General features: G+C 33.8%; 1 protein-coding gene across 5 annotated transcripts in view; it reads left to right on the top strand.

Annotated features, from left to right (window-relative positions):
• The window catches only part of Spata1 (spermatogenesis associated 1), a 59683-nt gene that overhangs the window by 6045 nt on the left and 26561 nt on the right, over positions 1–27077 (top strand). For all 5 annotated transcript variants that reach the window (XM_004639323.2, XM_023724339.1, XM_023724338.1 and 2 more), the window contains exons 2-8: positions 7419–7587; positions 10586–10692; positions 13273–13390; positions 14323–14376; positions 14469–14694; positions 24051–24165; positions 25030–25084. In XM_004639323.2, the coding sequence (XP_004639380.2) occupies positions 7486–7587; positions 10586–10692; positions 13273–13390; positions 14323–14376; positions 14469–14694; positions 24051–24165; positions 25030–25084 (777 nt within the window). In that variant the 5' untranslated portion in view covers positions 7419–7485. The remainder of the gene's footprint in view (positions 1–7418; positions 7588–10585; positions 10693–13272; positions 13391–14322; positions 14377–14468; positions 14695–24050; positions 24166–25029; positions 25085–27077) is intronic.

Here is a 27077-nt window from a genome sequence, read left to right as displayed (position 1 = left end):
AAAAAAAAAAAACACAAAGGACTTTTTCCAAAATAGACAACATTCTATCTCATACAACATGCTTAACTAAATCCAAAGGAATTAAATTCATTCCATACATAGTATTAGAGCATAGTACAATGAAATTTGAACGCAATAGCAAAAGAAATCACAAGAGCTATATAAAAGTATTGAAATTATATAACAGCCTTCTGACTAATTAGTGGGTCACAGATGAAATTAGACAGTTTCTACAATATGACATGCTGACACTTAGGGAATGCAGTGAAAGCAGTTCTTGAAGGAAATTTGCTGCTGTGAATTCCTACATCAGAAAAAAAAGCAAGCCCAAATAACCTAATGTTGGAGGTCAAGCTTTTATAAAAAGAATAAGCTGGGGGTCTGGGGAGATGGCTCAGTGGAATAAGCGCTTCCCTGGCAAGCGCAAGGGCCTGAGTTCAATCCCTCATTCCACCAAAAAATAAATAAATAAAAAAAAAAAAAAAAAGCACTGCAGAATGGATCAAGAAACAAGACCAAACAATATGCTGCATACAAGAAATACATTTAACTAAAAAGGAAGTTTAGTTTACACAAACAAATTCAGTTGAAAAAAATACTCGATGGGACAGGAGCCCAGAAAAAAAGCAAGTATAAATAATCTATTTGCAGAAAAAGGAATTTCAAGTCAAGACTGCTCAGAAGTAACAGAGTCACTACATAAAAGTTATAAAGAAGTCAAAAAGACATAACTATGCACTTGTTATAAATAAATAAATAAATAGAATAAGTTAAGTCCAAGGCACACATGGAAGAAATTATAAAGATCACAATAGAAATCAATGCAATTGAAACTGAGAAAACAATACAAAGAATCATGGTCAGAGTTGGTTCTTTGAAAGGTTAAAATAGACAAACACTTAGATCAAAAAAGAAAGAAAAGGTTCAGAGGTAAGCAATTAGAAAAGATCCTAACAGATTATGCAGAAATCCAGGTCATACCTATTTTGAGAATCTGTATTCTAATGAAATGCAAAACTCAAATAGATTCCTAGATACATGAATTACCAAAGCTGAATAAAGTAGATAGAAAAATTCTAAATGACCCAATGTTAGTCAGATTGAAGAAATAATTTAAAAACTACCAACAAAGAAAAGCCCAGAGATCTAATACCACAATTCCTCAAACTAATGAAAGTGAAAGGGAAACAGTATTCCCAAACAATTCCTGGAAACAAGCATTCCCATGTTATCAAAACCAGAGAAGGATCTAACCAAAAATGAAAACTGCAGGCCAATATCTTTAATGAACATAAATGCAAACATTCTCACTAAGATACTGCCCAAAAAAGGTAGGAAATTATCAAGATTATACACCATGAACAAGTGGATTCATCCCAGCAATGCAGTGATAACATAGGCAAATTAGTAAATGTAATATATCACATTAACAAATCCAAGGACAAAAACCTACATAATCATTCCAATAGATACAACAAAAGCACTTGACAAAATCCACCACCCATTCATGATTTTAAAACCTTCAGAAAATTAAAATAGATGGGTTTTTTTTATCTCGATATGATGTAAACTATCTGACACCAACAGCTAATATACTAAATGGTGAAAAACAGGAGGCTTTCCGTCTAAAATCAATTCCAAACAAGCAGGCTGACTATCACCACTCCTGTTTGATATAGTTATGGAAACATTAAAGCAATTAATTGAAAGAAAAGAAATATGGATAGGAAAGGAAGAAGTTAAATTATTTTGGATGACATGATGCTTTGCATAGAGGACCCCAAAAACGCTACTGAGAAGCTCCTAGATTTAATAACCAAATTTAATCATGTAGCAGATACAAAGTTAATACTCAGAACACAATAGCATTTCTATAAAAAATAAACTCACTGAGGAAAAATTAGGGAAACAACATCTTTAACAATAGCATCAAGAAAAATGAAATACCGAGGAATCCATCTAACAAAGTAAAAAGACCTTTATGTTGAAAACTAAAGTATAAAAGATAAAAGAGGATGTCAAAAAAGAAAAAAGTATCTCTTGTTCTTGGGTAGGCAGAACCAACATAATGAAAATGGCCATAATTCCAAAACTGTTATCATTAATCCAATCTTGATCAAAATACCAATAACATAGCTTATAGAACTAGAGAAAACAATCCTAAAAGTCATTTAGAACCAGAAGAGACCTAGAACACCAAAAGCAATTCTGAATAACAAAGGCAAGGCAGGGGGTATCACAATCCCAGACTTGAAGTTATACTACAAACCTATGATAATAAACAGCATGGTATTGGCAAAAAAGAAAAAGGAACAGAATCAGTGCAACAGAATGTAAGATACAGAAACAATTCAATTCTAAACACACCTTTCTTATTTTTGACAAAAGGGCCAAACACTGCCCCTGGAAGAAAGACTTTGATGAATGGTACTGGGAAAACTGTCTCCAGATGTCAAAGATTAAACGTTGACTATCACATCATGCAATAAATAAAATCAAAATTGATCAAAGATCTATATATTGAAACAGAAAAACTTATCTACTGGTAAATAGGATAGGTAAAAAATCTTGAAGACATAAGAGCAAAGACTTTATGAACAAAATCCTGATTACATAGGAAATACTACAGTGATCAGTGACTGGGTTCACATCGTATTGAAAAGCTTTTGCACAGCAAGAGAAACCAACAGAATGAAGACAACCCACAGAACAGGAAAAAAAGTTTACCAATTCTTCCTCAATAAAGACTAATGTCAGGGGTCAGGGAGATGGCTCAGTGGAATAAGCACTTCCCTGGCAGGCACAAGGGCCTGAGTTCAATCCCTGGTTCTGCCAAAAAATAAATAAATAAAGACTAATGTCTAGAATAAAGAGCTAAAAAAAAATCAGACCTTCAACTTTAAAACCCCAACCCAAAAATGGTCATCTAAAATTAAAAGGCACTTCTCAGATGAAGAAGCGTAAACAATAAATACATGGGGGGGGGGGGTTGATTTTCCTTTTTTTTTTTTTTTTTTTTTTTTTTGCAGAACCGGGGATTGAACTCAGACCATTGTGCTTGCCTGGGAAGCACTTATTCCACTGAGCCATCTCCCCGGCCTGATTTGTTTTTTTTTGTTTTTTGTTTTTTGTTTTTTTTTTTGTAGTAGAAATTGAACTTAGGACATTGTGCTTGCCAGGCAGGTGCTATGTCACTGAGCCATATCCCTAGCCCAAATATATAAAAAAATGTTCAACATCACCAGTCATTTGAGAGATGCAAATTAAAACAATACTGAGACTCCATCTCCAGAAAGAATAACTATCATCAAGAAATCAACAAATGCTGACAAAATCAAAAGTAAAAATAAAGACCAAAGTGGATGATAGATATTGGCCAGTAGGAAGAAAAGGTTCAATGTAAAGGGCAATAAGAGGAGGGTAAGAAAGAAGAGTAAGGAAAAATGAAAATAAAAGGGGAGATATTTTATAAATAAGGAGAGAAGAAGGGCTAAGGGGAGGGGAGTGGAGTGGGAAAAAATAATCAAATATTATGTACCAATAAAATTCCCTATGATAAATGTGACCATTGTATATATAAAAAGCAATATTAAGGGAGAAAAAACCCTTTCTACTCTTGGTATGTTTGAATATTGGTAACTAGTATGCAAATAAGAATGTTGATTGTTCAAAAAACTAAAACTACAGGTCTCATTTGACCCAGCTATTCCCCTTCTAGGAATCTTCCATAAAGAGTTAAAACCATCATAACAGAGCAATATATCGATACCCATATTTACGGCAGCACAGTTTGTAATAGCTAAATCTTGGAAAGAGCCCAGATGCTCATCAATGGATGAGTGGATAGGGAAATGTGGTTTTTACATACAATGGAGTACTACACTGCCATAAAGAATGATGCACTTGAGACATTTTTAGGTGAATGGAATGTTGTCACTTTGAGAACATAATTTTAAATGAAATAAAACTGACGTATGTTTAAATATCACATGATTTTTCTTGTATGAGAAATCCAAATGTTAAATAAGAAAATGGATGATAGATATTGGAAAGTAGAAGAAAGCAGTTCAAATGGGAAGGGGAAGAAAGGAAGGATGAGAGAGAAAAAAGAAAGGAGGGGATAAGAATAAAAAAAATAGAGTGGAAGGAAAACCATAGAAACTAAAGTTTTGAAAAAGAGGGAACGAAGGATTGAAGGAAAGGAGAAGAATGAGAGAGAAAAAAATTAAGATATATTGTGTAAAGGTATATTCCCTATGATGAATGTGATCATTATATATGTCAAAAGTGTACCAGTAAAATCAATTTTTTAGATAGGGTCTCACATTGAATTCACTGTGTTGCCTAGGCTGGCCTCAAACTCATGCCAGTTCTCCTGCCTCAGCCTCTCTCAATTTCTGGGATTTCAGACTTCCATCACCATGCCCAGCTTGAACATCAGTTTTTTGTTTTTGTTTTTGCAGAACTGGGGATTGAACTCAGGCCCTTGCGCTGGCCACGCAAGAGCTTATTCTACTGAGCCATCTTCCCCAGCCCCTTGAACATCAGCTTTATATGTGCTATTGTCAAGTTAGAAACTAAAAATTACCAGAATCCTTGTTTCTAAGCACTGAACAGTGTACCAGAAATTTTCGAGCATGATTTTTAGCACTCCTATTGACTAAAAATCTTTTTTCCCAAATCCATAGTTGAAAAGATAATTTATGCAGTTTCCTATTGAGACTAGGTATGACCTTGAGATCTTCTTCAGTAACTAACTTTCTACATTTTTTTTTTTTTTACTTTCTGTGGTTCTGGTAATCAAACTCCAGGCTGTGAGCATGTGATGTAAGTGCTCTAACACTGAGCTACATCCCTAGTCTAGTAACTCGCTTGGAATTAGTGTGCAAAATACAATTGACTTTCCATTCCTAGCATAAAGGTTGTAAAGCAAAATGTTGAATTAAGTGAGAGATTATAGCAGAAGTCTACAATCGCTCTGGTTATTGAGACTCCTTTGTTTGAATTGTTGGTGACATTTTATTTATTAGCTAATTTGTAATAGTTAGAGTTTGAAAATCTCAAATGTTGTTTTGTCAGGATTTTCTATGTGATTTGGTTAGGATCTATAAATTCTAAGCATAAATTTTTAATTAGCCTCTTTTTGTTTTAATAACAATCATCTTACCTCATGCAATGGAGAGATTATTACAAAGTTGAAGATAGAGCAATAGTGAAGACTGATATTCCAAGAAAATCCAAAACTAAGAACTTCCCAATGATAGGAGAAACAGGAAGTAGATCCAAGGCTCTGACCGTCAGCAAACGATTTTTGACAAGAATTTTTTTCTGTAGTGCCTGTCTATAGATGTGTCTATGCATCTCCTGTCTATGTTTCTCCTTAATATGCCTCCCACAACCAGTTCATTATTCTACTTTTAATACTTATCTATGTTATTATAGCCATAACTCTGATAATGACACTTATTACTTCATTAATTCTTTTTTCTACTTTATTCCTGCCTTAATATCTACCCACTAATACTTCAATCTTGAGATATTTTCCTAATTTTAATTCCTAAAGGTTTATCTATTGATATTAGGCTATTTTAATTTTTTCTGAGCTGCCCAGGTTTTGGTCTCCAGCGCAGATCCAGTCAGAAATAACAAAAGGAATTCTTACAGTCCAAAACATGACTTCTTTTTGTTACCTTAGAAGGGATAGTATAAGGGGACAGTTTACCGTATGATAATTATAAAGCAGATCTTAAGTGAACTGTCTTTACTTTGCCTAATTAGAAATTTGTTCTGAATTAAAATATTTTAATGTATTTACAGAAACTACACAGTCTAGTTTCCTAGAATGGGAACAGACGGGAGAGATATACTCCCCCAGGTCACACCCCAGGGATGTACCTCTCACAAGCATACCCAACCTAGTAACACATGAAGCTGTGGACTCCTCAGTGAATCAGTTCACTGATAAATATAGTGCACCTATGATCAGTCATCTTCCAAGTCATTTTCCAAAAACTCCATCGCCGATCACATAAGGCTTTGAAGGAACATTCTAGATCAAAACTATAACATAGTATAATTATTATATCACTAATTCTCATCCAATAAGACAGTGGGCATATATGCATATGAATCATACATAATTTAAGTTCATAATAGAGACTAACAATAAAGAGAGCCTTTCAATAGATACAGAAACAAAACTAAATGTTTCTTCAAATATTGATGTATTTAAAATAGTATAGCCAAAATGGCAAATTCCATTTTACTTTTTAATTACTGTAGGAAATTTATATAGGAAATTTTATGTGAAACTGATTTAGAAGATTGTATATCTTGGAAATAATCTTCCCATTTTGATATCATCAAAACAAGGGTACCTGGTAGGGTTTCATAGAGATATACTCAGTATTAGATTAAAGAGTTAAAGTTTTGCTGTATTTAAATCATCATTACTTTAATATAAACCAACAGGAACAGTGTTTTGAAATCTAAAGTTTCTACTACAGTGTTGGTATGATTGTTGTATCCTTAAAGACTGACCCAATTTGATGGTTCCTTTATTAAAATAATAAATTAGCCAAGATGGACTTCTATTCCTTGTTCCCATTAAGTTCTTAATAAATTGAATTTTTATTAAATAATAAATTAGCTGCCTTATTTTTAGTTTTTATTATATATTGCTATATTTTTAACTTTATCGTACATTCTTGTAAACTGCCATAAATCCTTTGAGGAAACATAAAAAGAACATACATACATTGCCTGATACATTTAAAGAATACTATTTTCATCTAGAGTGTTTACATTTATAGAAAAATAAAAAAATGTTTTAAAACACTATAGCCATTTGTATAAGTTCAATCTTTCCATTCCAAAATTATAGTTATGTATTACATAAAATACTATAAAATTTTTACCAGAAAAATTGAATTGTTTAGAATAGTAAAATATGTCCTAGTCTAAAGTACATTACAATGTAACTAACCAGTTTATTTAATTATCCTTCACTTAGAATGGAATTACATCTTGATAAATCCTTTGTAAGCTGAAAATAAAGCGCATTTAATACACTTAACCTACTATCATAGCTTTCCATTGGTACATTTTGTACCAGTTATCAGCTGTGTACTGTTGGGATCTTGTGGCTTACTGGGACCTATGTCTCACTACTGCCGGCCAGCTTTGTAAACTGCCCACACAGTGTTAGCCCAAGAAAATATCACAATTCTAAATTTGAAGTGTTGTTTTTGCGATGCTATAAAATAGGAACCACCTATATAAGATGTATTTTTATTTCGTTGCAATTACTTGTTTATTTGTAAAGTGTCTTATAAGAATAAGATTGTATACATTCTCAAGTTTCATTTGGAATCTTTTCAAGCTCATGTATTTCTTTTCACTTTTTGAATAAACCTTAGACCAGCAGTAAGTGCAACGCTATTTTAAGCAAGCCAAAAATCAAATGTAGTACATAATACTACTTACATGAAGAAAGTTAGAAGAAGAACCAGAATCCCAACTGATGATTATAACTTGCAGACACTGATGAGTATGCCACTCAACCCAAGTCGGCCTTCTTCATCAGAGGTAAGAAAATTATCATTGTTTTTGAGAAGTTTTGATCTCATTACCCAATGATATTTCTTGTGTCACTATCTCAGTTTCCCTAGCATTCTAAATCGAGACCTCTGATGAATTGATCTCACCATCTTTATTTTTCAATAATAATGAGAAATAATAATGTGTGCTCCATACTTAGTTTAAATTCCATAGAGTAGTCTTGTTCAATCCTTATCTCATACTTTTAACTTTGCCTTTGTCTTGCTCTGTTGTTCTCATTTGCAAAACACTAACAACTTCATTTCTCCACCTTTACCTCACCCACTCTGGAGCCACAGAACATGATAGAGAAAAATATGCCAACAGAAGGATGATTCTCATGTTAAATTCATGACAGTGAACCTTTTGCTGGTAGTCTGCCACTTTTTAATTCACTACATAGTGATACCCTATCTCAAAAAAAAAAAAAAAAAAAAAAAAAAAAGAAGAAGCTCTACTTATTTTGTTCTACTAACCCTTTTTTCTCCTGATTTGTACTTTCTACTACTATTTTTCTCCACTCTCTCTGGCTTAATCATACCAACTACCTTAAGATCTTTCCTTTAGCTCTTCTTTATTATTGGTTTTTGTTTTTTGCTATGTAGAGTCTTGCTATGTAGTCCAGGCTGGCCTTTAACTCACTGTTTAAGGCTAGCCTTGAACTCGTGGCAATCTTCCTGCCTCAGCTTCCTCTATGCTCCCTTTAGCTCTTTCTGGAACTGTTTATCTAGGATATTGTTTGACTAGTTCATTATTTCCCCTAATTTACTGAAATCTTATGTGCTCTGTGTTAGCTACTCTATTCTTAAAAATTGAAAACTTCTACAATCATTGTCTTCCCTATTTTTCTTACTGTTTTTATTCTTGTTTCCCTGGTAACTATCTGCTTGTAATATACTAGATAATCTATTAGTATTTTATATTTACTGATTACTTTCTGTATACAATACAGGGCCAGGACTACTCTGAGGTATATGATGTACTTCCTGTCAGAGTGCAAGTTTAAGGGGGGAAGAAGGTGGCACTAAATACTTTATAAATTAAGATAAATATTTGATTTTAAAAACTTAAAGTTATTGCAAAAAATCCATGGTGGACAAGATACCAACATTTTAAATACAAACAGGGTTCAACAGTTAACCTGTTAAGGATAGTGATTTTGAAGCTGAAGGCAAATGGAAACACACACACACACACACACACACACACACACACACACATGTTAATATATATTGTTGGTTAATGAATTTAGTGAAAATATTAGTTCCATTAAAACCAGGAATAAAAGATGAAAACAAATCAAGATTTTGGTATAAATAGAATATTTAACCCTAAAATATATATACTTTAAAATTTTTAAAGTATTTTATTCTTCCGAAAAAAGTGGGAGTGTTTTTTTCAGGAAACACATATACAAATGTTTAGGTTAAGAAATATTTTCTTCTGTAACATATTAATACTTTCATATAAAGACAATGCCATATTTATTCAAACTTCTTGAGTTTTACAGCTACTTAACATAATAACTTAGGAAATAATATTTTACTGTTTTTCAAAATGTACCATATAGAAAATGTTACTGTCATGTCTATGCAAACATTTAAATTGTTGTTTAATATTTCATCAAAAGTATAGAAGTAGGGGCTGGGGAGATGACTCAGTGGAATAAGCACTTTCCTGGCAAGCACAAGAGCCTGAGTTCAATCCCCGGTTCTACAAAAAAAGAAAAAGAAAGAAAGAAAGAAAGAAAGAAAGAAAGAAAGAAAGAAAGAAAGAAGGAAGGAAGGAAGGAAGGAAGGAAGGAAGGAAGGAAGGAAGGGAAGGAAGAAAAGTATAAAAGTAATTTATTTGATTTATAATACCAGTTTGAGCCTCACCTTCAGTGCAAGAACCATTTTTATCTCCTGTAAGAACAACTCCTTTTAAAATAGGTCATATTCAGAGCCAGGGAGATAACTTAGTGGTCCAAGTGCCTGCCTAGAAAGCACAGGAACCTGGGTTCAAACCCCAGCACTGTGCCAGCCCTGTCCTGGGTGTGCCAAGCTGGCCACTGAAGCCAGGCATGGTGGTGCATGCCTGTAATCCCAGCACTAGAGAGGCTGAAAGAGGAGGATCACTACAAGTCTGACCTGTATAGTGAGACCCTGTTCCAAACACATTAATAATAGGTCATATTCAAACTTCTTAGAAGTTTCCTCAGATATTTAATATTATAATTACAGTATAATTATTTCCTTACTCTGCTTTTATTCTTTTTTATAGTAATGAGATTATACTAGATAATCTATTAGTGTTTTATATTTATTAGTTATTTTTGACCTTTAATATTCAGGAAATAGCAAGTTAGACTAGAAAATGAGACTCAATTTGCTGTTTCTATTGTAATATTCTCAATATTCTAAATAGAAGGATTCTAATTAGAGTCAGTATAAAACATTAATGAAAAAGTAGATAGCTTTATATAAACACAGTTAAGCTTATAAGTGTGCACTAAAATCTATGGAATAGATTCTGCCTGTAATTATGGGAAATAAACATACTTTCCCAACTATGCTGTTAACTTTTTTTAGGTACTAAGAGGTACCAATTATCACAGCTCTAGTATGGGGGAAGTATATAAATGATAACAATTATGTGAGATCACTCGAAAGGTGTGAGTAGCTGGGGAAGTGGGAGGGATAAAGGTTCTTGATGAGAAAACTAGTATTCACATTGTAGGTCACAGAAAGAGTACCTATAGCAAATATATTGCTAGAAATAAATCTAGAAATCAAGCTGTATCTACAACATTTCCAGGAAAATGTGCTCCTACTGCCAAATAACTAACAACAAATTTTTGAAATTTCAATTTTATTTGTTCACAGAAATGCATGTATTTCTGCTTATTTAAAATTTATTTATGAAAATTCCATATATCTTTTTTATAGGATATCAATTGATTTTTGTCCATCTTGAAAATATTTTAATTGATTTTCTTTTTATTCAGTTGGTGGAGCTTCATGTTTTTTATGTCCCTGAAGGATCATGGAACTATAAGTTAAATACTATATCAATAGAAGTTGTTAACAAATTTATTTCTGCTGGATTTATAAGGCAAGTATTTTATGACCATGTAACAAAGTACCTGAAAAAAATCCCTATTTTCTGTAGAAAAAATTTCAAAATTGTAAGTGAAAATTATTTTCTTCATTTGATGAATTAATTCCTAATTTAATGAACACTATTAACAAATAGGATTGAGTAACAGGTAAACATTTTGATAGGATCAGATATCATTTGGCTATAATACTGTTGCCCAGAAAATAGCATTAACCTGCATATTACTTTGATTATACACAAAAGGAAAATTATCTAAAATTAAAAAGAGTGTGTTTGAAGAGCTGTGAATAATAGTGATATATGCCTAATAGCCTTTTGCTTAGAACTGTTTAAAATATAATCAATGAACATTTATGTGTTACTTACACTTGTATGTATATGATGTGTGTGTTTATTTGTGTCACATTCACAGAAAACTACATGATACCACATGGCCTGACTGCCTGCTTATATCTCTTTTGAGTATACCTCTCTTCCTAAACTTTCCCATTACTTTCTTCAATCACAACAGCTTCTTTTCTCTTCTGGAGTACTTCAAATATGGCCCTACCTTAGGACCCTTAAAGTTTTTGTTGTTCCTTTCCACTAGAATGCATTTTCTACCCTCACCACATACTCTCTAACCTCCTTTAGGTCTTTAGTAAACTACTATTTTTTCAAATATATATCCTCTGATCACTGTATCTTCTTTAATTTTTTGTTTCCTTTATTATTATTTTTTTTTTATGGTCAGCTCAGCCCACCGTGGGGCCGGGGCTGGCATGGCATGTGGTGCTGGGGATCGAACCGAGGTCCCTGCACTTGCATGCTTGCCTAAGCCTGCCTAAGCAGGCGCTTTAGACCACTGAGCTATCTTGCCAGCCCCTTGATTGCTGTATCTTAAAGAACAGTAATTTTCATTTTTTTTCATCCCTGCTTTATTTTTTCTATAGTACAACTTTTATGAATTGTATTTTTTTTTTTTTTACTATTTGTTAATTTTGTTCTTCCACTTAAAGTCTATGAGGGAAGAGATTGTTGTCTGTTTTGATGATTGCCAGATTTCCATCCTGTGTAACAAGAATACATAATTGAGGTTCAGTAAATATGTTGATGAAACAATGAATGAATGAATGATTTCTGTACATTTCTTGTAATATTCTAAGGAAACAAGAACTAAGAATTACATAAGCAATGGCTTTAAATTTTAGTCATTGAGGAATGTATCCCTAATGAGTAAAACTGTGAGGTCTGGCATCATTTGATCATAAAAGAAATTCTTAAGTATTGGGGATCCCTACAGTGAGCCTCCAGACTCCCGCGAGGTATTACAGCACATGGCAAGAAGGAAAGAAAAAGCAAGAGACAACATGTCAGTAGAACAGGAATCCAGGATGATCAGTTGTTCATGAGGAACAAAAGGCCACAAGGCAGTCAGAGCCTCAGCATTTATTGATTGAAGAGAGGATTACTGGATGACTCATAGGGCAGTGGTGATTTTAAACTGAGGATCTGTCCCTGAAGCATCTTAAGTCTTAGTCTCAGTCTTAGTCATAATAAGTGGGAGAGGATTACCCACCCCTGATGGGACAGTGAGAGATCTCAAAGGGTGATACCAAAAATCTCAATCCTCCATTTGCCCCATAGGGAATTATGAGAAACTAGCCATGTGAATTTGTGTTCCCCAACACTTAAGAACAAATGATTCCTGCTAAATTTCCAAAATAAGTATGTGTCTAAATTGATCTTTATGTATATATGGATGTACCTTGAAACCACAATGTTAAACAAAAGAAGGCACACGAGTCTAAAAATTGTATTGTCTCTTATGTGGAAAACCAAAAATATAAGTGAATCACAAAGCAAAATAAAAGCAATGGAAAATAAGGCCAGCAAGATAGCTCTGCAGACTAAGTGCCTGCTTAGGCAAGCACAAGGAGCGGGGTTCTACCACATACCACGCTGGCCTTGCCCCCGCCCCATGTGCAGAGCCTACGAGTAAGAGTGGGTATGGCGGTGTGCACCTGTAATCCCAATGCTAAGGAGGCTAAAATGGGATGACCACTACGAGTCCGAGCTACATAGTGAGACCCTGCACCAAATACCTTTAAAAAAGAAATAAATTTTTGGCAAAGGCAAAGGGGACTAAGAGATGGAGGGTTGGAAGTGGGACATAAAAAATAATTAAGATATGTCATGTATACATACCACCCACCCACAATCAGTGCATTAATGATGTGCCAGAGACATGTATTACTGAAATAAAATTTTTTAAAATGTAAAGTATATAAATTCCATAGGAATGCTTTACTTCAATCATAAAATTTGGTGATGGATTACAGAAATAAACAATCATTTTCCTTTTTATTACAAAAAGAACTTTTGTAACTATTATTCATGTAATTTTAAAAGACAGTCATTTATATTGAAAGATATCTATCTACAAAGGAGATCTTTGTAAAATAGAAACAATATATGAAGTTGTATGTGAAATATGGAATCATTATGTGTTAGATAGTTGACTAAAGATACTAATCATTGGTGTAGCCAAAACCTATTTACTTATATACTATAAGCAATTTCATGGTATTTCAGAGTATCACCTCAACTTACTTTACAAGCCCTGAGACTACGCCTAGGTGAATTTCTTGGTGAGGATGCTGTTGCAGAAAAATTTTTGTTTCTAAAGTGCATTGGAAATAATTTAGCTGTGGTGAGTGTTTTTTGTTTTTCCTTGTAATAAAAGAAAAGGATACCTTATCAGATTATGTTTGTTAGATGCATGTTACCAGATATACTAAAAGGATGGTTTTGAGGCGCGCGTGTGTGTGTGCGTGCGCGCATAAATTTCCTTGAGAAGAAACAAGATAAATTTAAAACGTGATTGTACAAGGGGTATTTTCAGAAAATATCTATTGACACTTACTATGTACAAAACTAGAAAAAAGGGGCTAGCCAGATAGCTCAGTGAACTAAAGTGCCTGCTTAGGCAGATGCAGCAACCAGGGTTTGATCCCCTGTGGGGCACACTGACAATTGAAACTGGTGTAGTGGCACACACCTGTTATCCCAGCACTTGGAAGGCTGAAAGCAGGAAGATTATGATGAGTCTGATCTGTGTAGTGAGACCCTGTAGACCCTGTACTAAATACATAAAAAAAAGCATCCAGTAAGGATCTTTAAAGTGTATTCTGTGTAGCAACTACAAAACATTTTTTTAAAAAAGAGTAACTTTGTGAAAGGAAATAATGGATAACAAGTTATAGTTCGTTGAAGGTCTTTAAGGTATGATTTATAGGTTCCTACTCTTTCCGAAGCCTAGGGTTTTTCAGCAAAACAGTGATATGATTAGAACTTATAATAAAATTTGTGAGGTGCATGCCTGATTACAGGGTCAAGTACCCCCAAGTCCAGTTTCAGTGACCGTCTCAGTGTGTCCCGGGGGCAGGGCCGGCACCGCACACCATAGAATTTCTAGTATATTTGATGCAGTGACTAGAAATTGACTTATATTGTAAACTTTTTAGAATCTAGGCATAGTTTTTAGATTTGGTTTATATATGCTACATCAGAAAAGAGAATAAAGGTAAAAATAATTGGAAAACTGTAAAAGCTTCAGTTTTTTTCTCGCTTATTTTTTTCTAGGTGAAGGAAAAGCAAGAATCAGAACTAAAACTCAAATCATTTGCTCCTCCATATGTATGTAACATATTTTAGCTTACATCAATTTTTTAGCTCATACTATTTTTTTAAATTACAAACTAATTTTTAAATTTTTCTGTATGTTTTAGGCTCTTCAACCAGAATTATATTTGCTTCCTGTAATGGACCATTTAGGAAACGTTTATTCAGCATCATTAACAGTTACTTTAGACGGGCAACAAACTAATGATGATCTTGCTGAGATTGACGGAACAATCCAGAGACCAGTTAGTGTAACTTTGTCAAAGGAAGAACCTGGAAGAATTCCCAGTTCCTTAGAAAATATTTTGAGAGAACTTTTTAGCAAGAATCAAGGTGATTTCAAATGAAATGGGAAAAATAAAGGTTCTCATTGTATGTTTTAGCAGTCAGGTCTATGAGTAAATACTGGGCAAACCTTGTTTACAATGTAAGTAGGTAAAAGAAAAGCTAACAGTTCAGTTTAGGGATTAAAAAATTGCCAAGCAGGAGAAAAAAAACCCTGTCCTCTATGTTAAAATAAAACAGAAGTAGTTACAGCATTTAAACAAACTCTATTGTCTTTACTTTTTATAATGAATGTTTCAAATAAATTAAGACTATAGGAAAAGAGAATAAAGGAAGTGACTTACCATATAAAAGTTCACTGTTACGCACAGACCAGAAGGGTCTTTTCAGCTAAACAGTATCAAAGCAAAGCAAAATCAATACTACTGTTGGGGACATTTGTATTTCTAAGAATTCAAAAAGTTTTGTCTGACCATACTTATCAATTAATAATTTTATTAAAAAGTTCTGGGTAATTAAAACTTTTATGAGAATTAAATAAATATACTATTAATAAAATGGACTAAGCTCTTAAGAGTGAACAGAAAAACTTTAGTTTTTATATTACATAAGGAAATATGCTATTTGTAGGAGAAAGGCAGATATATTAAATAAATCTCCCATATTAATGACAGTATCCATCATAGCTGTAAATCCTATTAGTTGTTTTTTTTGTTTTTTTTTTTCAAAGCCAGGGTTCTGAACTCAGGCTTTAGGGCTGGGGATGTGGCTCAGTGGCATAAACACCTGCCTGACAAGCACAAAGTCTGGAGTTAGATGCCTGGCACCAAAGAAAACAGAACAAAAAACAGCTCAGGCCTTGTACATATAAGGCAAGCACCTGCCCCCAAGCCATATACCCATACCCACAATCTACTAGGTTCTAACTGTATAGTTGCATATGTTGTCTTCTAAAAAGCAATACTTCATTTCCAAACAGCATTTTCTTAAGTGTTAGGCACATTCATGTTTTCTGTTGAGTACTTGATACTGGGGAAGTGCTCATTGAGGTTCTTTACCTCTGTCTTTATTTGGGTACATCTTGGCTTTCCAATTATAGTCATTACTTAAAGTTAAGCTGAAGGAAAAGATACATAGAAACATTCAGAGTAGAACCCCAGTATCCCTGAATAGTAAGTATGAGGTCAAATATTTAATAAAGAAGTTATGAGTGGTGTCATATTTGACACATGGCCTGAATATGTTGCTTATACAAACTTCAGTAAAGAATAGTGAGAATTGTAATTTTTTAGGTTCCATGCAATTGTAGTTTTTAGTATTAATTTGTTGGTGCATTAATCCAAAGGAATTGTGATATAAATGAGAGGCTATGTTGATTTTTAAAAGCTCTAAAAGCATCAGTAAGTATTAAATAGAAAATGAGGATTCACAGTATTTCTGCAACTCAGGGATAGCTTTTGTATGTGTTTCTGCAACTCAGGGATAGCTTTTGTACAATACACACTATTTGTATGTGTTTTTGCAGTTATTCCATTCAGTTCTTGTATACAATGTGTATTTTTATTTTTCAATGAGGATAGATACACTAAAAACAAAAGGCTTTTTTATCTGAAAACATTTCCATCAATGCTTCATGCTAATATAGATCATCATTAGGGAATTCCATTATAATTTATTTCCTCAGTCCTGTATTAATGTTTTTATTATTATGTATAGAGCTGTAATTTTTTTCTAAATGCAAGGTTGTGCATTTGTTCTATTATTGTTTTTAGAAATTACACACTACTTCTAAAATAATACAGTTGTATTAGCAATTTTCTTTTAGATTTTCCAAACTGGTATATCTTTTTCTGGATACATCCTTTTCCAATAGGGGCAATTACTCCTTTGATTTTTGTGATAATTGTTTTTGCTTTCCTTTTCTGTTTTGCAAGCCACATGTATATACCTTAAAATATATTTTATATCCGGTTTTAATTTAATATATGTGTTTGGAATTTCTTCATTTAGTCAGTATTGTAATTATAAGATTCAACTGTGTTGTCATGTCACAGTTTCACTGATTTTCATTCATTATATTATATACTGTTTGTGTGAATATATTTTCATTTCTTTATCTTTTCTACTGCTAACAGACATTTGGTTTGATTGCAGTTGGGGGCTAGTAAGATATGCTATTATATACATTTTTGCATGAGTTCTTACTGTACATTTACAAGAGACCTTCTCTTGTGTACATATGTTCAACTTTACTTAATAACACATATACGTTTTCTACAGTAGTTGAATCCAGTATCAGGGTCTGAACGTTTTTACTGAACCTTTACCTTGGGAGTGTATTAGAGATTTTCTATTTCCTTATTTCTCTTGCTCCACTTTCTGAATAATTTCTTTCAATCTCTCTTTCAAATCTATTTTTATTAATTATGCTTTAGTGATGTCTAATCTGTTAAGTCTTACATTAAAATTTTAATTATAAATATTTTTTTCTATAAGTTCTCTTTGGCTGAGAATTTTTCATGTCAAATGACCATCTGGATTTGTCTTCAGAAACTTTCCCAAATGTTTTGCATATTTTCTGTTCTTTTAAAAAATTAATTCATTAACTTACGTGTATAAATTCTCAATTATGTCAGTATTTTAAAATGCAAATTATGAAGTAAATCAATATTTTAAAAATTTAATTGTGACCTGTCTTTATTTTTTTTTGATGGCAGAAATTCTTAAATTTTGTCAACATACTCAACTACTGAAAAACAATATTGATATCTTTAGATATCTATCAGTTTCTGCTTTATAACTGTGCCATTAGATCCATGCATATTTAGGGTTAGTGCATCTTCTTGATGGATTAACCCCAGTATTTATAGTGCTTGTCTATATCTCTGGTAATAGTGCTTATGTAGATATTTACTGAATCTGATACTAATATAGCCATTCTACCTTTCCTTTGATTAGTGTCTGTATGATACACATTCTTCCAATCTTACTTTGAACTTATCTGTAACTTGGTAGTTCAAGTGACTTTTATGTACACATCATAGTTACTTAAATTCAATTTACCAATGTATGCTTTTTAATTATTGTATTGTTTACATTTAATGTAATTTTTGGTATGTTTGGTTTTAGATATACAACCTTAATAGTTTTCTTTCTATTGATCATGTCTGTTTTTGTTTTCTTTTGCCATTTTGGAGGGTTGAATACTTTTTTAATGACTCAATTTCATGTTTAATATTGGCTTCTTAGTTAAACGACGTTTAAAAAAAATCCTACTGGTTGCCTTAGGGTAGGAGTCAGTAACCATGTATTATTTTTGTTTAAAGGCATGCTCTAGAGGTTGCCCGTTTTTGTTGTTGTTGTTGTTGTTGTTGTTGTTGTTGTTGTTTTGTTCTTTGTATTTTAGGGAAGGGTCTACAGAGTGTTCAGGGCCTCACTACTAGATCAGACTCATAGTGATCTGCCTGTTTACAGCCTCCCAAGAGCTGAGTTTACAGGCACATGCCACCATGCTCAGTCTCAATTGCCTTCTCAGCGAGCCCCAGGGGTGGGCTGGCAGGGCAGGCCAGGGGTGTTGCCTGTTTTTATACATAAAGTTTTGTTGAAATATTGCCAGTGACTGCCTTTGCACAGTAACAGGGTTGAGTGGTTGTGACAGAGACCTTGTGGTCCACAGGCCTGATACGCTCACTCTCTGGCCTAATTAAGAAAAAAATTTCTGACTTCTGCTATGGGCAGTGTATTATAAGTTCAAGTCTACTTTCAAATTGTATATAATTTCAAAAACAAACATTTCATAAGTATCTCTTTTCCTCTATTGCATTGTTACCATTTTTACATTAATAATTAAAATAAGGAAGAAAATTATTTATTTATTTATTTATTTATTAATCCAGGGATTGAACTCAGGCCCTTGCACTTGCCAGGGAAGCACTTATTCTACTGAGCTATCTCCCTGGACCCTGAATTTTTATATTTACTTCATTTATCATTTCTTTCTGCCTGAAAAATGCCTTTAAAATTTCTTTTAGTGAGAGCCTGCTAATGGTGAATTCTCTCACCTTTTATCATCTGAAAGTCTTTATTTTAGCTTTGTTTTTGAAAGGTATTTTCACCAGATATAAAGTTCTGATTGATAAGTTTGCTGTTTTTGTGTTTGTTGCATAATTTTAGTGAATTTTATTATTTATATTTTGTTTATTATTTTCTGATATTCTTGGATCTGCGTTTGTTGTTTTTCATTAGTTTTGGAAAAATATTTCTATTACCTTTATTTTAACTTAAAATTCAATTCCTTTAATTGCCTTATAACATCAAGTTTTGGATAAACATGAGTAAAGTTATTATAGATTATCTATTACCTTTTTTTCCCTGGTTCTAGGTGCAACTTTCTACTCTGCAGTTGGATCCCCAGGCCTACTATGCCGGCCTCGTCCCTGGGACGCACTGAGAGGGCAATTGAATCTGGGCGTGGTGGCGGCACCTGTAATCCCAGGTCTTGGGAGGCTGTAAATAGGCAGATCACTATGAGTACAATCTAGTAGTGAGACCCTGAACACCCTGTAGACCCTTCCCTAAAATGCAAAAACAAAACAAACAAACAAAAAAACCACACTTTCTTATTTTGAGATAGATTCTAACAAAGTTGACAAGACTGGGCCTGAATTTGTGATCCTCCTGCCTCAACCTCCCAAGTACCTGAGTTTTACAGACATGAGCTGCTACAACCAGCAAATTGTTAGTTTTTATGTACAAAAATTGTAATTTTTTTATGTTTCTAAGTTGCATGTCATATTTACAAAGGCTTTTGCTACCCCTGGTTTAAAATATATGCAAATATATTATGAATGATTTGTTTTTACTTTTCATATTTAATTTTTAAGCATCCTGAGTTTGTTTGATGTGAAAAATAAGGTAGTATCGACTTCTAAATGGATATTCCATTATCCCTAAACATAAATTCATTCCTTTCTCACTGATTTCCAGTGGCATCCTTACCACAAACTAAATTGCTATATACACATGACAACTTTTGTACTCTCTATTCTTTTCCTTTTATCCCTCTTCTAAGCTACTACTGACACGGATGATGGTTGCTTTTGGGGGTTTTTGATACCCAGGATTAAACCCAGGATCTTATATTTATAAGGCAGGTACTTATGCTGCTGAACTATGTGCCCAGCCCCTGACACAGATGATTAGCTTTATACTTTTTTTGTATACCTATGTGATAATTTTCCATTCAATGTTATCCCTTATTGTGAAGGTCAAAATTGTATGTTATGTATAAAAATGCTTTTTTATTTTTAAATCACTGTACCAATATAATTTTCTTCAACCTTAATTTTTATTTTCTTGAACTTTTATTTGTTCTGTTACTTGTCATTTTGTTAGAAAGTTAAAATTTTTTTCATAACTATAAGCTCTGAGGACAAGGATCTATAACAATAAACTTATTCAAGCATAGTGCTAAAGAAGTATTTGTTAAAAAAAAAAGTCTTAATATTACCTATTATGTTCTTAGGTTAAAACTGTAACAGTACAAAAATGATAACGAACTATATCCCTTCTGAAATATGTGATATTTTAGAAGATAAATTTTATGGTAAATAATACAATGTTGGCAAATGAGAGTACTATGACTTTACATAATTCTAGATTTTATGCTTTTATATAATACTCATTTTTTATTTATTTATTTTTTTTGGTATTTTAGAGAAGGGTCTATAGTCCAATCTCACTACTAGATTGGACTCGTAGTGATCACCTGTTTACAGCCTCCCAAGAGCTGGGATTACAGGTGCATGCCACTATGCCCAGTCTCAATTGCCATCTCAGTGTGCCCCCCCCCGGGGGGGGGGTGCTGGCACAGCAGGCCTGGGGATCAAACCCTGGCCTCTGTGCCTGTTTGCAGGCGCTTTAATCCACTGAGCTATTTGGCTGGTCCTGTTTAATATTCTTGAATTGTACATCTTCTATTTTTCATTTACTTTTAGAAATTTTTATAAATAATCCAATTTTTGGTAGTTGCATAATCAATACCTATATTCAACTAAATAATGGATTTTTGAGATTTTTTCCAAATATTTAGTATATTTTGTCTCACCCATTAACAATATCTTACTCGGGTTTCTATATGTTAATGCCATAATTTTAAAAAGCTTTCTGTTTGTATCTTGCTAGACAGCTTGGACTCGTAGTGTTTTCCTATCTCATCCTCCTAGCACTGGGATTACAGGCATGTACCACCATGCCCGTTTTCTCCAGGCCAGCCAGCACAGTGTGAGATATCCGGGATCAAACCTGGGTCTATGCACTTGCCAGGCAGGCACTTAGGTTGCTGAGCTATCCCCCAATCTCTTGTTGGTATTTCTTTTAGCATTTTTTTTTTTATTTTTTATTTTTTTTTAGCGGAACTGGGGATTGAACTCAGGCCCTTACGCTTGCCAGGGAAACGCTTATTCTACTGAGCCATCTCCCCAGCCCCTGTATTTCTTTTAACAAGGAGAAATTTATTTGAAAGTAGTCTGTTTTGTACAGAAGATTAATAGAGTTATGATCATTTCTTTCCTAACTTCTGACTTAACCTATTTGTTCTTGTATTACCTTATTTATTCTCTTGTTGAAACTGGATCCTCCTCGTTGGAAAAATATGATTGGTGAGAATATGTACACTGTATGTTTTTAAGCATATTAATGAAGGAGAAAAATACAGTTGGAACATTCATAATTCATAAATCTGAATTTAAGTAATGAAATTCAAATTCTGTGATATATGAAACTTTCTGAGTATAGGACACTCAAATAGTTCCACATTTTGGAGAATTTCACATTGCAAATTTTTGAATTAGGGATGCTCAACTGAAGTCTACACAAATTATGTGAACATTCCATTTTTTTTTTTCTTTTGGTAACAAAGTATCATACTCAGGACCTTGTGCTTGCCAGGTGGGCACTTGTGCTGCTGCGCTGATTTTGGAAACCTGAAATACATTTTTTCCCTAGGGCACACCCAGGGGCGGGGGCAGCAGGGCATGTGGTATGGGAACCAAACCCCAGTGCTTTCGCTTTCCAGACAGGCACTCAGATCACTGAGCCATCTCCTGAGCCCCTGAAATACTTAAGTTCCCAAATATTTAGATGAGAGCTACTTAGCCTGTGTCGCTCCATTCATCTTTGTGTATTTTAGTGGTTATTACCCTACATTAATGTGGTGAATAGCTATCTGGTGGTCAGCTTACTATATCCAGCTGAATTAAACTAGCATAGTTCTGGGTGCAGGAGGCCCATCAGAGGGTTGTTTCCAGCAGCATAAAGGCAGAACAGGAGAAGCTGCTAGAATACTGTTAGCTGTTGGAGCTGTTGGAAACTGCTAGTTCTGTTAGGCTGTTCTGCTGGAGGACCTTGTCGTGCTGGCTTTCCCGATGAACTTTGGAGAAACATGGGTCCTCATCTTGAGCATCAATTCCTGGCTCTGGAGGGGAAGATGGTACACTGCTCAGTCTCATGAAGAAGCTTGTCACATTGGCTTTCTTGACAGGAACTCGGCTTTCCTCATCACTGGAGGAATTCAGGAACTCACTGTTGCTGGGGATGGCTGTGGTACTCTTGTGGGGAGCTCTGGTGCTTACCTTGAGCTTTGCTTCCTAGCTCCAGTTCAGATCCCTCAGCTTGTTAGCACAGATTCTTCATCCCGCTGCATAGACTTCCTAACTTCCGCTACTGACCTTTGGGCCTTTCCAGCATATATCCATGTACCAGACCTGTATGAGACTTTGTTGTGGGCTCTAGGCCTCTAGTTGGACGGGTGGGAAGCATTGTTATGAGCTCTAGGCCCTCAGCTGGATTCATTAGTATTTAGTATGTGGATAGATTTCCTGCACTTGTAGTATGTGATTCTTGGGTGATTCACTATAAAATACTATTATAAAATGTGTCCTGTACTGTATTGGTCACCTTGCAAAAACCCTAAACCATAACAGTTAATTATCTTCTTTTCTCTCCCATGGGTCTGTGCTGCAGATCTTTATAATTTATGCTGTGCCTCAACTTTTAACATGATTAAGATTTCACTTTATCATTACCTCAAACTAGTATGCGGTTGAATTTTTTGAGAGATAGGGTTCACCATTCTTTCAGCTCAGACTATAAGCTTTGAAACTATTCTTGTTATAGAGTTAATAGATTCTTATGTTAAAGAAGCTTAAAAACTATGTTGTTAAGCTTCCCATGTTTGCATTTTCCTTTATTACAATATATGCTTTACAATCCCATTTGCAGTATTCTTATTACAAATTGGATTATTTATCTCTCTGTTCAAAAACTTTTTCCAATTACTACTTAAAGCCCACAGTCTTAAAATGCCATAGAGAAGCCTTCATACTCTGAGTTCAAACCAAAGGTCACAATGTATGGCCAGGTAGGTGGTTCACCGGCTGCCGCTAGGCCTCTACATAATCGTGATTGGAGTGGAGCTTTCAGGGTTTAATTATGTGACAGTTGTTTCAATAATGAGTTTTGCTTTGTTGTTTCTTTTTGGGGGACAGGTAGAAGGAGTGTTCTTATACATTCAATTAATATCTGAGCAGCTGGTATAGTTATTTTTTTTTGTTCAATTTGCATTGAACAGATCTTTTTTAAAAAAATGTTTGTTTCCCTTAAATGACTTTGCTAATGCCAGCTGGGAAATAAATGGCAGCAGCCAAACTAAAGTTGGACCAATATGAGCAGCAGGTTGCAAAATATTTTGGCAATCTTTGCAAAATGATTATTCAAACATTAATTTGACTCATTTTCTAAATTTTTAAAAAATTGACACATTGGGAAATATATATCAGCACTGCTACTAAATTAATGGATCTTTTGTTTATACACAGGTCATAGAAAGTTAGTGTTAATTTCTAAAAATGGTCTGCCCTTATGAAAGTATACTGTTAAAATGAGAGAAATTTCATAAATAAAAAATATGCAAAATAACAAATTTTAATGCTCTATGATTATTACACTAGGATATTCCAGGGAAGGTGCCTCAGAGAAGTACTTCAAAAACATATTCTTAGCAAGGGGTTATTGTAGACAAATTTGCGTATAACGTGCATTACACTGGCAGATTTACGTTACCCCCACAGATGTCCTTCCGTCCGTATGTACATGTGCACGTGCAAGGGGTCTCTGTTCTTTACTGTTGCTTCATTCAGTGTCTTCCAATTGACCAGGGAGTTTTCTTTTCATATAAACTAATGTTTCACGAAATTTATTTTGGAAATTGTTCCCTTAATTCTCTATACAAAGTTTATGAGGATTCTGAAACGTAAGACAGTATTATAATACATACATACAAAAGCAAGTTTTCTTTTACTATTTCATTAATATTTTTAACTTTATTTGCTATGTGTGAACATCAGCATCAGTAAAGAGAAAAGGTTCTCCCAACAAAAGCCAGAATGCAAATCACATTGAAAACTGTAAGTTGCCTGCATCGTTGGAAGATTCAAGTGATTATTTTCACAGCCATGAAAGGTAATTATTACAGATTTTGACTCTGTGAGTTCTAAGCTAAACTATAAGAAAAAGGATGTGGTATTCAGAGTACTGTTATAAGGAATTTTTAATTACGGCAAAGATGTAACTGAAATTAATGCCTTAACCTAAAATTAACCCAATTCTCACCTTTATTGTTGTATACTAACATTTCTCTGCAATATAATAAGGGATTTTTATTACTAAACTTATTTTTGTTGTGATATTTTTCTCATTAGGGAAAACCTAATAACAGAAAAATTTGTTTGCATTTGTTAGAACTAATTCTTATTGCCTCACATTCTTGGATGTAGGTAAATTCTTGGCTATAGGTAAACTAGTAAATATGTTTGAGTTTCACAGTGCTATTATTTCATTCAAAATTATAGTGTTGAGTCAGTTTTGCTTATAATTTTTTAAATTAAGACAAGGGTTTTATAAATTATTATCCACACAAGAAGTTTCTAAGATTTCTAGTTATTTTGCTTTGTTATAGATATTGAACCTTGATTTGTATTTAGCTATAATATAATGAAATATGATTGCATTAATTGTGATAAATTAGTTTATGAAAGAAAATATGATAATGGCCTCAAGCTAGATTCTTTTTCCTTTTTTAAGAGATGGGGTTGCACTGTGTTGTCCAGGCTGTTCCTAAACTCCTGGACTCAAGCACTTCTGCTTCACATCCTTGTGTAGCCGCCACCTTGCTTGGATTTTTAGACTAAATTTAGAAATTTTTAATTTTATAACTGTATTTATTGGCCATCAAATAAAATATGCAATACAGTGATATGACTATGAAAGTTTATGTTCATAAAATCGTATTTTAATATGACTTTCAAATCTGTCCTACTCTTTAAGTCAGTTTATTTGGAAAAATGAAGATCAAGCCATCAACAGAAGACAAGACAATCAGGTATGATTTGTAAATTCTTATTCAAATCTGGCATCGCAACCTAATATATCTATTACTTAGATTAAACTGCAGGTTAAGATACCTGAGTTTTCTGGTTATGACACCTAAAGAAGCATATTCTTCTAATATCAATATTGTCAAACGTCCAATTTTTATTTCTGCTTTTGTAAGTGAAAACACAGTGTGGCTGAATGAGAGAAGCACAGTGATGCAACAATACTCTTTTATTTTCTTCGTCAATCTTTACTTAACTTGAAGCTTTGGCAGCTAATTTATAACCAAAGACCTATACTTGATTAACTCAGGGCTTTAGAACAGATTTCTGTAGTATAATAAGAGGTAGTACAGTAGTAGTTGTTTACTACTGGCTACTAGTATTTTCTCTTTTACCTTAGATATGTTATCTAATTTTAACTGCAGTAGTTCAAAAGAGTCAATGAACACTGGTCATTTCACCAGGTTATTCTCAAGAAATGATGGAGAGACTGGAAGAATTTTCTAAATATTTGCAGGATAAATTTAGCTTCTTTGTAAGAAGCTTGCAATGCTAGTTTCAGTGATAGTTAACAATGAGTACCAACTAATATGCACTATTCTAAGTATCTTACACATACTAATTCATTCAGTTGCCACACAAACCTTATAATGCAAATTGTGGTCAACATCCCCATTTTACAGATGAGGAAATTGAGGCTCAATGATTTGCCACAACATAATATAGGTAGTAAGTAATGGAGCTGGAAGTCGATCTTAAGTTGTCTAGACTGGATCCATAGTTCATACTCTTAACTACTATCATAATAATTAAATAATAATGATTATGTAGCAACAGTCAATTATATAGCATTTATTGGACCAATCACTGTTTTGGATACTTTATGTAGGTTAAATTATTTACTTCATTTCTGAGGAGATACAATTTTCCTTTTCAGATTAGGAAACTAAAACCATAAACTTTTCCATAGTTACCAGTCTTTCATACTCATTTGACAAAATACCAACTAGTTAATAGAAAACAAACCTCAAATCAATATTTAATTGTTTGTTTGTTTCTCCTTTGGTACAGGAATCAAACTCAGGGCCTTGAGCCTGCCAGGCAGGTACTGAACCACTGAGCTACATCACCAGCCCCCCAGTCTTTAATTCTGCCATCAAGTACAAACTATTTTTTTCTGGTGCATTCATAACTTGGTTATAGGTTCTCCTCAAACCATCAATATTTATTTTCTCTTGCCATCCCAGTGACAATTTTTCTTTTTGAAATTTGAAGAGAACTGACACATTTAAAACTTTTTCAGTCATCTGGATGAATTAAACCCTGCATAGGAAAAGCTCCAGATCACAATATTTCCTTAGCTTTTTGTACATTTAAAACTTTCTCCATTGTTGTAATGGTAAGGGAGCTGAACTTTTCATATGTGTGTGGGCTGGGGATATAGCTCAGCAGCATAAGCACCTGCCTGGCAAGTGCAAGGTCCCAAGTTAGATCCCTGGTACCCGCCTCCCAAAAGAATATGTATGCTATTTTTATGTATTCTTTGGACACATGTCTGTTCAGCTCCCTTGTCAACTTTAAATCCAGTTATTTGTTTTATCCTATGAAGTTGCTGGAGTTCTTGTGTTTCAGATTTAAAAAAGAAAACAAATTTTCTCTAGTATAAAAAAGGGCAAATTAAGCCCTATGCCTGCTCATTAAGGTCTGGGGATTCTTAATGTTCTTTTAGTTTTTATAGTTTTAAAGAATTATAAAAAATAAAAAACAATATATGTCAGAGACCATATGTGACCCATACATTTATTGTTCTTTGGCCCTTTACATAAATTTGCTAGTTCCTGCTCACACGCCTGTGTAATCCCAGCACTCAGGAGGCCGAGGCAGGATGATCTTTGTGAGTTCAAGGTCTGACTGGGCTACAAAGTAAACTCAAGACTACCTAAAACGGTAGTGAGACCCTGTCTCCAAAAGGCAAAAGTAAATAAATACAATCTATTG

The sequence above is a fragment of the Octodon degus genome, unplaced genomic scaffold (assembly GCF_000260255.1).
Source record: "Octodon degus isolate 3935 unplaced genomic scaffold, OctDeg1.0 scaffold00109, whole genome shotgun sequence".
NCBI lineage: Eukaryota > Metazoa > Chordata > Mammalia > Rodentia > Octodontidae > Octodon > Octodon degus.
The sequence above is the reverse complement of the archived record's forward strand: the minus strand, read 5'-3'. Positions and strand labels throughout refer to the sequence as shown.